The 13,512-nt window shown below is 40.3% G+C and overlaps 1 protein-coding gene across 1 annotated transcript in view; it reads left to right on the forward strand.

Annotated features, from left to right (window-relative positions):
- Positions 1-13,512, forward strand: part of FRAS1 (Fraser extracellular matrix complex subunit 1) — a 457,569-nt gene that overhangs the window by 359,458 nt on the left and 84,599 nt on the right. The window contains exons 49-53 of the mRNA XM_075861759.1: positions 2,898-3,038; positions 3,263-3,490; positions 6,486-6,599; positions 10,515-10,665; positions 11,953-12,112. Of these exons, the coding sequence (XP_075717874.1) occupies positions 2,898-3,038; positions 3,263-3,490; positions 6,486-6,599; positions 10,515-10,665; positions 11,953-12,112 (794 nt within the window). The remainder of the gene's footprint in view (positions 1-2,897; positions 3,039-3,262; positions 3,491-6,485; positions 6,600-10,514; positions 10,666-11,952; positions 12,113-13,512) is intronic.

Genomic DNA, 13,512 nt, shown 5'->3' on the forward strand with positions numbered 1-13,512 from the left:
TTGTTCAAATTTTTTTTATTTTTTTCACGAGTCAGGAAATATTATTATTTCTAATTTATAATACTACCCATTTTTGGTCACTAGATGGAGCTATTTCCCAAAATTGCAGCATTGCAACATTGGGTTAAAAGCCCTCGCTCTAGTGAGCTCTCAGCATCCCCCCCTCCTTTATCCTGGCTAGTGCCGGGATAAACGAGGGGTTTGAACGGTGTAACCTCCTACACTGTGTGTCGCCATTTTTTGAGCTAACACACAGCGTAGTAGGTTTACATACAGTAGTAAACACACACAAACACGAACATACATTGAAATCTCTTACCTGCTCCTGCCGCCGCGGCTCCCTCCGGCCCGTCCGCTCCGTTTGCTGCCGCTGGTCCAAGTGCACAAATCCGGAAGCCGCGACCGGAAGTAGTAATATTACTGTCCGGCCGCGACTTCCGGTCCACAGGAAAATGGCGCCGGACGGCGCCAATTTCGAATTGGACTGTGTGGGAGCGGCGCATGCGCAGTTCCCACACAGACGCCGTACACTGAAGTCAATGGGACGGGAGCCGTTTGCAGTCCCTATGGGACTGTGGCTGCCGTATTCCATGTCTGTATGTGTCGTTAATCGACACAGACAGAAATGGAACAAAAAATGGCAGCCCCCATAGGGAAGAAAAAGTGTAAAAATAAGAAAAAGTAAAACACAAACACACAAATGAATATAAACGTTTTTAATAAAGCACTAACATCTTTAACATATAAAAAAATAATTTGTGATGACACTGTTCCTTTAAAGAGGCTCTGTCACCAGATTTTGCAACCCCTATCTGCTATTGCAGCAGATCGGCGCTGCAATGTAGATTACAGTAACGTTTTTATTTTTAAAAAACGAGCATTTTTGGCCAAGTTATGACCATTTTCGTATTTATGCAAATGAGGCTTGCAAAAGTACAACTTGGCGTGTTGAAAAGTAAAAGTACAACTGGGCGTGTATTATGTGCGTACATCGGGGCGTGTTTACTACTTTTACTAGCTGGGCTTTCTGAAGAGAAGTATCATCCACTTCTCTTCAGAACGCCCAGCTTCTGGCAGTGCAGACACAGCGTGAGATCACGCTGTAACTTGGCCAAAAATGCTCGTTTTTTTAAAATAAAAACGTTACTGTAATCTACATTGCAGCGCCTATCTGCTGCAATAGCAGATAGGGGTTGCAAAATCTGGTGACAGAGCCTCTTTAACCCCTTAATACCGAAGGTATTTTAAACCTTAATGGCCGAGCAATTTTTTAAGTTTTTCCATCGTCGCATTCAAAGAGCTATACATTTTTTATTTTTGTGTCGACATAGCTGTATAAGGCCTTTTTTTTTGCGGGACAAGTTGTATTTTATAATAGCACCATTTTGGGGTACATATAATTTATTGATTGACTTTTTAATAACTTTTTTAGTGGGGTACTGGAAAAAAAACTGATATTTTCGCCATTTTCTTTTGCATCTTAATTTTACACCGTTTACCGTGTGGTACAAATTACATAATAACTTTATTCTACGGGTTGTTACGATTGTGGCGATACCAAATTTATATGGATTTTTTTATGTTTTCCTACTTGTACACAGTAAAAACACACTTTTTTCCAAATTATTTGCTTTTGTGTCGCCATATTTTAAGAGCTATAACTTTTTTAGTTTTTGACCGATGCAGCTGTATGAGGGCTTTTTTTTTTGCGGGACGTCTTGTAGTTTTCATTGGTACCATTTTGGAGTAGATGCAACGGTTTGATCACTTTTTATCAAATACTTTTGAAGGCAGGATGAACAGAAAACAGCAATTCTGGCTTTGTTATTTATTATATTTTTTACGGCATTCACTGTGTGGGTTAAATAATGTAATCGTTTTATAGTTGGGTTTGTTACGGACGCGGCGATAACAGATATGAGTAACTTTTTACTTTTTTTCATAATAAAGTATTTTGTAAGGGGAAAAAGTGGGGGGTTTTATTTTTTTTTACTTGGGACATATTTATTTATTTCAAACTTTATTTAACTTTTTTTTACTTTTTTTTAGTCCCACTGGGGGACTTTACTGTGCAAACTTTTGATCGCTATTATAATACACTGCAATACTTCGGTATTGCAGTGTATTATTGCCGGTCAGTGTAAAACTGACCGGCACCTGCTAGGTCATGCCTCTGGCATAGCCGAACAGGCAATCACTAAAGGCAGACCTGGGGGCCTTTGTTAGGCCCCCAGGCTGCCATAGAACCCATCAGCACCCCGCGATGCACGCGGGAATGCCAGTGGGATGAGAGAGGGAGCCCCCTCCCTCTAAAATCGCTACTGAGTGCCGCATCTGAGGGGTTAAATATGATCGGAGAACACTGCTAGTGGTCTCCGATCATTGCCTTGAAGCCCGGGACTGTTACGAACAGCCCGGGCTTCAGCAGCACCCCGCACGATGCAGGGAAAGTTCTCCTGAAGTGCCGACGTGGAAACGCATCGCTTCAGAAGAACTACCCTGAACGGCCGACGTAAAAACACTATACGCCGGTCGTTAAGGGGTTAAAACACACCGTTTGACATTTCACTTCTGAAAATAACCTGGATTTGTTAAGAAAATAATTTCACCAAAATCTTTCCTCCTTTAAGGCCTCGTTCACATCTGCGTTGGAGGCTCTATTAGGGGTGACCATTGCAGATCCAGGCCAAGAATAAGAAAAACAATGGCTGCTGTGCTATTGTTTCTGGTAAAACCACGGACACCATGATGGAAACCCGATAGAACCCATTAAAGTCAATGGGTTTTGTTGGCCGTGACGGTTCCTCTGACCTTACTCGTGTATTTGTTGTTATGATAAACCTGAAAGAGGTTCTCTTTGATTGTTCTGTGCTTGTGGTGTATTTTTTGTATATTAGGTATCTCAAACCTTTTACATCACCATCAATAAAGTGGACGACTCTTTACCTGTGGTTCAGAATTTAGGAATGAGGGTGCAAGAAGGTGTTCGAAAAACTATTACAGAATTTGAGCTAAAAGCTACCGATGCAGATACTGAGGTAGGAGGCTTCTAAGTTAATAGGCTTCTACATCTATTTGACCAGTGACCCTTTGACCGGTTGCATACTCATTATTTTATTTTTGAGGGAAATGTTATTATAAAACATAACAAAATAGCACTGTATGGAAATAAAATTTAAGGCTTTTGCCAATTATATTATTGTCAGTACATCATTATTATTGATTGCAATGTAGTTATATTGGTCTCTCATCTTTGAAACAGGCAGAATCAGTTATGTTTACCATTGTCCAGCCACCTCGTTTTGGAGTCATTGAACGCAGCACCAATGGTCAGAGCTACCGCCAGACATTTACCTTCACGATGGATGACATCTACCAGAATCGGATCAGCTACAATCATGATGGAAGCAATACCCTGAAGGACCGATTCTCCTTCACTGTGTCAGATGGAACCAACCCCTTTTTTATTATAGAAGATGGAGCTAAAGAGGTATATCTTAGATATGTCATAATGTGAATGTTTTATCACATTTCTAATTATTAACAATACAAGAATAATCTAAAAATGGTGGCATAATCAAAAATATCTCAGTAACGGATTCTTAACAGTGGTACTAAATAGTCCAGGGGCCCATAAATGACCGACCACGGTCCAAACCCGGACTGCAGGCGCCAGTTGCCCGGACCTCTTCCATCTGGACTGGCAAGCAGCACTGTGTATTATGCCGGTGTCAGGATGAAACCAGAAGTGCGGTGGTGCACCTTCTGATTTCATCCTGGCATTACAGCGGTAAAGGAGGGGGGTCCCTCCTCTACAGCAGCAGCAGCAGCACATCAGTGAGCTTTTAGCTCCAAAGCACACTTAGGTGCTGCTGGAGTAGAGGAGGGACATAGATCACTGCCACCAATGAAATAAGCAGTTTGGGGTGTGAGGGAGGCAGAAGGGCAGTGGCAGAGTGCCACTGCAGGCAAGGACCGCCTACCACAGTGTCAGTTGTGCGGGCCTCCCTGGCAGTGGTCCACTGTGAAAACGTTTCTGGAACATTCAAAAAGACCTGGAGAAGTTTTTAGCTGAACAGAAGACCGGAAAAGCGTAAGAATTTTTGACATTTGTGTTTCAAAGACAAAATGGAAATTGTTGCTTTTCTGGCCGATATTACAAGCCATTTAAATGATTTAAAGGGAATGTGTTGTTAGCAAAAAATGTATATTTTTTTTTTAGTTAAACAATTAGTGTGTGGGTGATTAAACATTGTTCTAATGTTTTTTATTTTTTTCACGAGTCAGGAAATATTATAAATTGGATTCAATTTATAATATTTCCCATTGCTGGTCACTAGATGGAGCAATTCCCAAAATTGCAGCATTGCATGTGGTAAAGCAACCACATTGCTTTATGCTGCAAAATTGGGAAAAAATCCCTCGCTCTAGTGAGCTCTCAGAATCCCCCCCTCCTTTATCCTGGCTAGTGCCGGGAGAAACGAGGGGATTGAACGGTCTAACCTCCTACACTGTGTGTCGCCATTTTTTGAGCGAACACACGGTGTAGTAGATTAACATACACTAGTAAACACACAGTATAACACTTACATACACAGAAATCACTTACCTGCTCCAGTCGCCGCCGCTCCCTCCGGACCGTCCGCTCCGTCTGCTGCCGCTGCTCCATGTGCACAAGTCCGGAAGCCGCGACCGGAAGTAGTAATCTTACTATCCGGCCGCGACTTCCGGTCCACAGGAAAATGGCGCCGGACGGCGCGTATTTCAAATTGGACTGTGTGGGAGAGGCGCATGCGCCGTTCCCACACAGACGGCGTACACCATAGTGGATGGAACGGGCCCCGTTCGCAGTCCCTATGGGACTGGAGCTGCCGTATTCCATGTCTGTATGTGTCGTTAATCGACACATACAGAAATTGAAAAAAAATGGCAGCCCCCATAGGAAAGAAAAAGTGTAAAAATTAAAAAAAGTAACACACAAACACACAAATAAATACAAACGTTTTTAATAAAACACTAACCTCAAACTGATATAAAAAAAAAATTTGTGGCGACACTGTTCCTTTAAATGTAAAACTACAAGGTAAAAAGCAAACTATATTTGACTTGATGAAAGCAGTGAGGGCTTTTAGAAGAAATTAGAGCTTTTGCATAGTGATCTACGAGAAGCCTTGCTTCACTTTTCAAAGCTTAATGAAATCATCCAAGAAACAAAGACCAAAGACATTTTTTTCTGTAACCATGTGGGCTTCATGCAAAAGCTTATTTACCATTTTTAAAGTGGGTTCTGAGATTTCACAATTGGTCAAGAAGTCTTGCTGTGCATTGGCCAATTTGCTCTTGAGGCCCATCAAGCTTTTACCTGGGCAAGTTCTACTACTCTACAGATTACAAAATTGGTTATGCATAGATATCCCCTACTGCAAAAAAATACCAAGCCATGTTCTTACTATGTTTGGTTCTACATATATGTGAATCTGCATTCTCCATTATGAATCTGGTGAAGAACAGATACCGCAAATGGATTACAGATGAGCATTTGCATCAGTCACCTGAAATAAATACAGGCAGAAACTAAGGGCAGACCTGGGGGCCTTTATTAGGATCCCAGCTGCCATGTTAACCCATCGCGGGGCGCCGATGGACTGAAAGAAAGTGCCCTCTTCCTCTATTAAAACCACAGAAAAGGCCATACTCACATATTAGGAGGAGGGTAAAAACCCGTGCCAAACAGGACGCGGCCAGGTCAGAGAATGCTGCTGAAGGGAAGTGCCCAGGTGTGTTTAAATAATGATAGCCACTCCCACTAACCTTGAGGGGTGTGGTGTGTTGGGCATGGAAGTAAATGTATAATGGAAAAGTTAAAAAATAATTAAAGTACTGTGTATGGTATACATTTGAGGTATAGGGGACATTACGAAGTGTAGTGTGTAGAAATCAGGGCTGTGAGTGATACAAAAACGAGTGTAGTGTGTAAAACATGGAGACATACTGTTTGGATAGTGAGGCACAGCATATATCGCTGAATAGCAGCCTATTTAGAACGCCCATACTGTAAGAGAGCGGGCTGCCCTCCTCCTAATTTGTGAGTATGGCCTTTTCTGTGGTTTTAATTATATTCTATGTCCCATTTTTTTGCATATCTCTTCCTCTATTAAACACCTTTAGAAGCCAAATTTTCTATTGACTGGCATCTAAGCGGTTAAACCGCTGGGATCATAGTGATTTTGGATCAGGATCATACCTGTATATAACAGCCGTGCTCCCACCACTGATGGGTACTGCCACTGTACCCACGAGATCCCAATGATGGATATGTCCGTCACAGAGCAGAAACTAGCACCCGCTCGTGACGCATACATCGGTCAATGGTCATTTCGGGGTTAATCAAAATTGACAGGATGGATGTAGTTTTTTTTTTATCTCCATCAACTGATATTGCAGTGTAGTAAATATATTTATATATATCTACCTTGTGGTTTCAGATAGTAACTGCAACTCTTCAGAGATTTAAGGTAGACATTCTTGCGGTTGATGATGGAACACCAAGAATCGTTACCAATTTGGGACTTCAGTGGTTGGAATACATGGATGGAAAGGTAATGTTAGCTTAATATGCAAGTCTGTTTGAATTTTACAAAATTTTATATGCTTCTGTGACCAGAAATTGGCTTATCAATGCCTCACCTGAATATAATGCTGTTTTCATTTTTCAGATGAGTGGCTCCGTTGCAGCGATAATAACTTTATTCTTCATATGCAAATTAGCTTTTTGGAGCAACAAATGCCTCACCATTGCTCCAAACAGCTTTACCTTCTATCCCCAGTCTGTCCCTCCCTCCCTCCCTTCCTTCTTTGATTGACAGGGCCAGCCAGTGTAGAAGCCTTGATCATGCCTGGCCCCGTATTCTCGTGAGCGTGCCTGCGCCTCGGCTTATGAATCGGCGGATGTGCAGTACAGCCCTGAAGTTTTACTGGTCGAATTGGCTCTGCTGCGCATGCACTGATTACGTCACACAACACCCGTGATTACAGTAATGAGCGCGATCCCCCTTGTTTAACATGTTAAATGCTGCGGTCAATACCGACCGCGGCATTTAAATGGTTAGAACGAGGGGGCGATCCCCTCTAGCAGCTCATCGTGCCCCCCCGCACGATGGCTGCTATGGCAGCCTGGGGGCCTAATGAAGGCCCCCAGGTCAGCCATCTTTGTGCTCCTATTAAGCCCTGGCTCTGGCAGGGCTTAATAGAATCCTGTCAGAAAGACGATATACTGCAATACATTAGTATTGCAGTATATAGTGCAAGCAATCTAACAAATGCTGGTTAAAGTCTCCTAGGGGGTCTAATAAAAAAAAGTTACAAAATAAAAATAAATTAAACGTTCAAAAAAAAAAAACCTTTTCCCATTTTCCCCCTAAAGCATTATAAAAAAAAGAAACATAATTGGTATCGCCGCACCCGTAAAAGTCTGAACTATTACAATATATAATTATTTAACCCGCACGGTCTACGCTGTAAAAACAAAAAATGTAAATGCCAGAATCGCTATTTTTGGTCACCTCATCTCCCACAAAAAATCTAATAAAAAGTGATCAAAACCTTGCATGTACTCAATGATAGCATTAAAAACTACAGCTTATCCCGCAAAAAATAAGCCCTCGTACCACTTAATCGACTGAGAAATAAAAAAGTTATGGCTCTCAGAATTCCGCGACCCAGAATACATTTTATTTTTTATACTTAATTTTTTTTTTGTGAAAGTAGTAAAACATAGAAAAAACTACAGTGAAGGAAATAAGTATTTGATCCCTTGCTGATTTTGTAAGTTTGCCCACTGTCAAAGTCATGAACAGGCTAGAATTTTTAGGCTAGGTTAATTTTACCAGTGAGAGATAGATTATATAAAAAAAAAAACAGAAAATCACATTGTCAAAATTAGATATATTTATTTGCATTGTGCACAGAGAAATAAGTATTTGATCCCCTACCAACCATTAAGAGTTCAGCCTCCTCCAGACCAGTTACACGCTCCAAATCAACTTGGTGCCTGCATTAAAGACAGCTGTCTTAAATGGTCACCTGTATAAAAGACTCCTGTCCACAGACTCAATTAATCAGTCTGACTCTAACCTCTACAACATGGGCAATACCATAGAGCTTTCTAAGGATGTCAGGGACAAGATCATAGACCTGCACAAGGCTGGAATGGGCTACAAAATCATAAGTAAGACGCTGGGTGAGAAGCAGACAACTGTTGGTGCAATAGTAAGAAAATGGAAGACATACAAAATGACTGTCAATCGACATCGATCTGGGGCTCCATGCAAAATCTCACCTCATGGGGTATCCCTGATCCTGAGGAAGGTGAGAGCTCAGCCGAAAACTACACGGGGGGAACTTGTTAATGATCTCAAGGCAGCTGGGACCACAGTGACCAAGAAAACCATTGGTAACACATTACGCCGTAATGGATTAAAATCCTGCAGTGCCCGCAAGGTCCCCCTTCTCAAGAAGGCACATGTACAGGCCCGTCTGAAGTTTGCAAATGAACATCTGGATGATTCTGAGAGTAATTGGGAGAAGGTGCTGTGGTCAGATGAAAATTGAGCACTTTGGCATTAACTCAACTCACCGTGTTTTGGAGGAAGAGAAATGCTGCCTATGACCCAAAGAACACCGTCCCCACTGTCAAGCATGGAGGTGGAAACATTATGTTTTGGGGGTGTTTCTCTGCTAGGGGCACAGGACTACTTCACCGCATCAATGGGAGAATGGATGGAGCCATGTACCGTCAAATCCTGAGTGACAACCTCCTTCCCTCCACCAGGACATTAAAAATGGCTCGTGGCTGGGTCTTCCAGCACGACAATGACCCGAAACATACAGCCAAGGCAACAAAGGAGTGGCTCATAAAGAAGCACATTAAGGTCATGCAGTGGCCTACCCAGTCTCCAGACCTTAATCCCATCGAAAACTTATGGAGGGAGCTGAAGATCGGAGTTGCCAAGCGACAGCCCTCGAAATCTTAATGATTTACAGATGATCTGCAAAGAGGAGTGGGCCAAAATTCCATCTAACATGTGTGCAAACCTCATCATCAACTACAAAAAACGTCTGACTGCTGTGCTTGCCAACAAGGGTTTTGCCACCAAGTATTAAGTCTTGTTTGCCAAAGGGATCAAATACTTATTTCTCTGTGCACAATGCAAATAAATATATATAATTTTGACTATGTGATTTTCTGTTTTGTTTTTTTATATAATCTATCTCTCACTGGTAAAATTAACCTAGCCTAAAAATTCTAGACTGTTCATGTCTTTGACAGTGGGCAAACAAAAAATCAGCAAGGGATCAAATACTTATTTCCTTCACTGTATATATATTTGGTATCGCCGTAATTGTATTGACCCGCAGAATAAAAATATCTTGTTTTAATTGCACGGTGAATTCCGTAAAAACGAAGCACAAAAAACAATGGAGGAATCGCTGTGTTTTTCATTTTCTACCCCACAATTATTTTTTTTACGGTTTCCTAGTACATTATATGGCACAATAAATTACACAGGACTATATAGATGAAAAAGTTTAAAAGTTGTGGCTTTTGGAAGGTGAGGAGGAAAAATGAAAATGAAAATCTGAAAATTGTTTACGACGGGAAGGGGTTAAGGGATTGTTGTTAAAGGCTATGGACACCTTTGGCATGGAATTTTTTTTTTTTTATATGTTAGTGGTTTCTTAAGTTTTAGACTGCAATCTTCTTTCCTTCATTCATTTTCAAATCCCCTGATATGCAGTTTACAACCTTTTCTCCTGTGGGCATATCCGTCCCGTTAATACAGGCTGGATGTGAGTTCTGTAAGTCCAGGATGCTGCTGCATTCAGTTGTTTTCATGTACTAGCATATCTTCATTCCTGTACTTCTTTCTCCTTCTACAGACCATGAGAGATCTATTTCTCTTGTGCTGACAGACACTGACGTCAAGGAGTGTGTAAAAATAGTTGTGATATTCAAAGCGGTTGCAAAGATATTATTGTTTAAAGAAGTGCATATCAGAAATGAAAAACTTGACCTGGACACAGGGGCATCAATGAACCTTGGTCATGAACGGATTAATTTCCTCCATTCCATTCTTCCATTTTAAGATGACAGCCGACTGAGGGAGGGGCTTAACAATGGGCGTGGCTTACCATTCCTGATATCTTATTGCCGACAAAGCAGTGGGGCAAAGCTCCTTCTACAGCAAGTTGCTTTTTAGCCATAAACGTACAGATTTGTGAGAAGAAGCTCTATATTTACTGCAAATGTAATATATATATATATATATATATATATATATATATATATATAAAATTCTTATATAATCTTTGTAACATTGATTTATGCTACTGTGTTGTTGGTATTACTTACTATTCTCTAATGCGTAGCTTTCTAAAATGTTTGTCAATAAAGCATTTTTTAATGGAATTTCTCTTAGCGCTTGATGAAAATCATTAAAAAATTGTATTTATAGGCTTCTAATTACATTACAAAGAAGGAATTAATGACCATGGACCCAGACACGGATGACAAGCAACTTACTTATGAAATATTAAGTGGGCCCACACATGGCTATTTGGAAAACAAGCTAAAACCTGGGGTATTTCTCACTTCATTTACACAAGGTATTTTTTTTATTTTTTAAATAAACGATTCAGTCGCTCAACATTCAGGTGTAGTTTAGTTTAAATGTTGATACTAGAATTTCGAACTAAAATTAAGTTTTAGTCTTATTAGCGTATGGTCGTATGTGCTGGTAGTTGTGCAGCGGAAAGATGGTGCATCACAAAAATTGCAATAGAAACCATTAAATGCAGCTTTAAAAAAAACAACAAAAAACAATAAAACTTTCTTCATGAATGATTCCAGAACTGATTCTATGTAGAATATCTAGTTATCAGATATTGGTGACCAAATATGTCCATCAGGGATGTGTCAGACAGACTAGTGCCTTCCCACTACACCCTTATTTTTAGCATACAAGGTTGCATAGTTGTTTTTTTAACACGTAATTCTGGGAGATTTATTTCAATTTTTGTTGTTCACCCTGAGACGCACACATTCCCTGGACTGTTTTTCTTTAAATCTATGGAAATGTGTCTTAAATGGAATCATAATGTATTATGCCTTTGTACTGGGCTATCCTCCAGTATCATTCTATTTAAAGAGGCTCTGTCACCAGATTTTGCAACCCCTATCTCGTATTGCAGCAGATCGGCGCTGCAATGTAGATTACAGTAACGTTTTGTTTTTTTCAAAAATGAGCATTTTTGGCCAAGTTATGAGCATTTTTATATTTATGCAAATGAGCCTTTCTTAAGTACAACTGGGCGTGTTTAAAGTTATGTCCAAGTGGGCGTGTATTGTGTCTGTACATCTGATGTGTCCTCGCTCGTCCGACACGATGCAGGACCTGGGGCAGGAAGTGAGTGACGTCACAGCGTGATCTCTCGAGAACACGCTGTGTCTGTGCACTGCCAGAACCTGGGTGGTAACGAACAGAAGTGGATGATGCTGATTCGTCAGCATCATACACTTCTATTCACAACGCCCAGCTAGTAAAAGAAGTAAAAACGCCCAGATGTACACACACAATACACGCCCAAAAAACGTTACTCTTATCTCCATTGCAGCGCCGATCTGCTGCAATAGGAGATAGGGGTTGCAAAATCTGGTGACAGAGCCTCTTTAACTATAGACAACACATTATTCTTCTTCTTATTATTATTGTTTTTATTGTATAGTTTCTAATGCTTCAGATGTTGCACATTAGCGCACTATAGACAGAGTATGCGTCTGATTTATTCTTGTGGTGAGCTGCATATTAATAAACGTTAAGTCATTTGCTGTTGAGATGTTAAATACACATACTTCTTGTGTCAATTAAAATGTGCTTCTTTTTTGCATGCCAGATCACATAAACCTTGGCTTGATACGTTATATTTTAAATGAAGCCAAGTACAAGGAAACCATGGATAACTTTAAATTTCTTGTGAAAGACAGCAAGCCCAATGTGGTCAGTGACAACATGTTCCACATCCAGTGGTCGCTGATCAGTTTTACCCATGTTAGGTAAGTCTGTGGCTACAAAAAAATCCTTACATAAAATGATGTACTGTGCCCATTGAAAATCGCAGGCATCTGCTGATTTCAAAGGATGTTGGCAGTTGTCTAGAGCCAACTTATTAGATGGGTTCCAAAGAGGGGCACCTCCTCTAGCAACTTAATGTCCTGTAAAAGACCATAAGGACAGGGATTCTCTAAAACAAACCCGCTAAATCTTTCTTCGGATTCACTTATACTCATTCATAGCTTCTATTAATTACTGTTGGTTTTCCATGTGTAGCATTTCAGAAACAAGGGAGGGTCATGGTAAGGGAAACATTTTGAGGGAGGTTTATGAGGTCGAATGTCCAGCTAAAGATTTTGGTTGCTGATAGACTTTAACCATTTAGTGACCATCCTATTTTGGGTCTTAATGAGTGTTTTTTTTTAACGTGTCATTTCAAATGCCATAACTTTTTTATTTTGCTGTAGGCATAGCCGTGTGAGGGCTTGTTTTTTATGGGACAAGCAGTTTTTTTAATTGCAGGATTTTAGGGTACATATATTTTATTGATGAACTTTTAGTAATTTTTTATGGGGCTTAATCCAAAAATAAAAATTCTGCTGTGCTTATTTGCGTCTTGGGAAAAATAACATAATGACTTTATTCTGCCAGTCGTTATGATTACGGCGATTACAAATTTATATAGTTTTTTTAATGTATTACTACTTTTTAGTAGTTTTTGTGTCGCCATATTCTAAGAGCCAAAACTTTTTTTCCGTTTTATGCCGATATAGCTGTATAAAGGTTTATTTTGGGGTACATACAACTATTTGGTTGCTTTTTATAAGAAATTTTAGAAGGCAGAATGAACAAAAAACAGTAATTCTGGCATTGTTTTTTTTTTTGTTCACTTTTCAGGCTAAACAATGTAATAGATTTGCAGTTTGGGTTGTTACGGACGCGGAATACCTGTTATGTGTAGCTTTTTTTAAAAAGCTTTGCTTTTTGTAAGGGAAACATTTTTTTTTTACTTGGGATTTTTAATTTATCTATCATTAACTTTATTAAGCTTTATTTAACATTTTTTTAGTCCCACTATGGGAAGTCACATTTTTCCAATACACTGCAATACTTCTGTAGCCTAATAGGCATACACTGATGACAGACTTGTTAGGCCTCCGGTTGCCATGGAAACCATTGGCAACCCGCGATCTTGTTCCGGGGGTGCAAATGGAGTTAGAGAGCCCCCTCCCATTGAAACTACTTAGATGTCAATGTCACTATTGACCTCGGCATCTAAGGGGTTATATGGCTGGGATAGGAAGTAACTCCAATCCCAGCCATTAGAGCAGGAGCCCGACTGTCTTTTGACAGCTCAACACCCACTCTAGCTGGCACAGGACACCCATGCCGGGCTTAAATT

Source organism: Rhinoderma darwinii, chromosome 1 (genome assembly GCF_050947455.1).
Source record: "Rhinoderma darwinii isolate aRhiDar2 chromosome 1, aRhiDar2.hap1, whole genome shotgun sequence".
Lineage (NCBI taxonomy): Eukaryota > Metazoa > Chordata > Amphibia > Anura > Rhinodermatidae > Rhinoderma > Rhinoderma darwinii.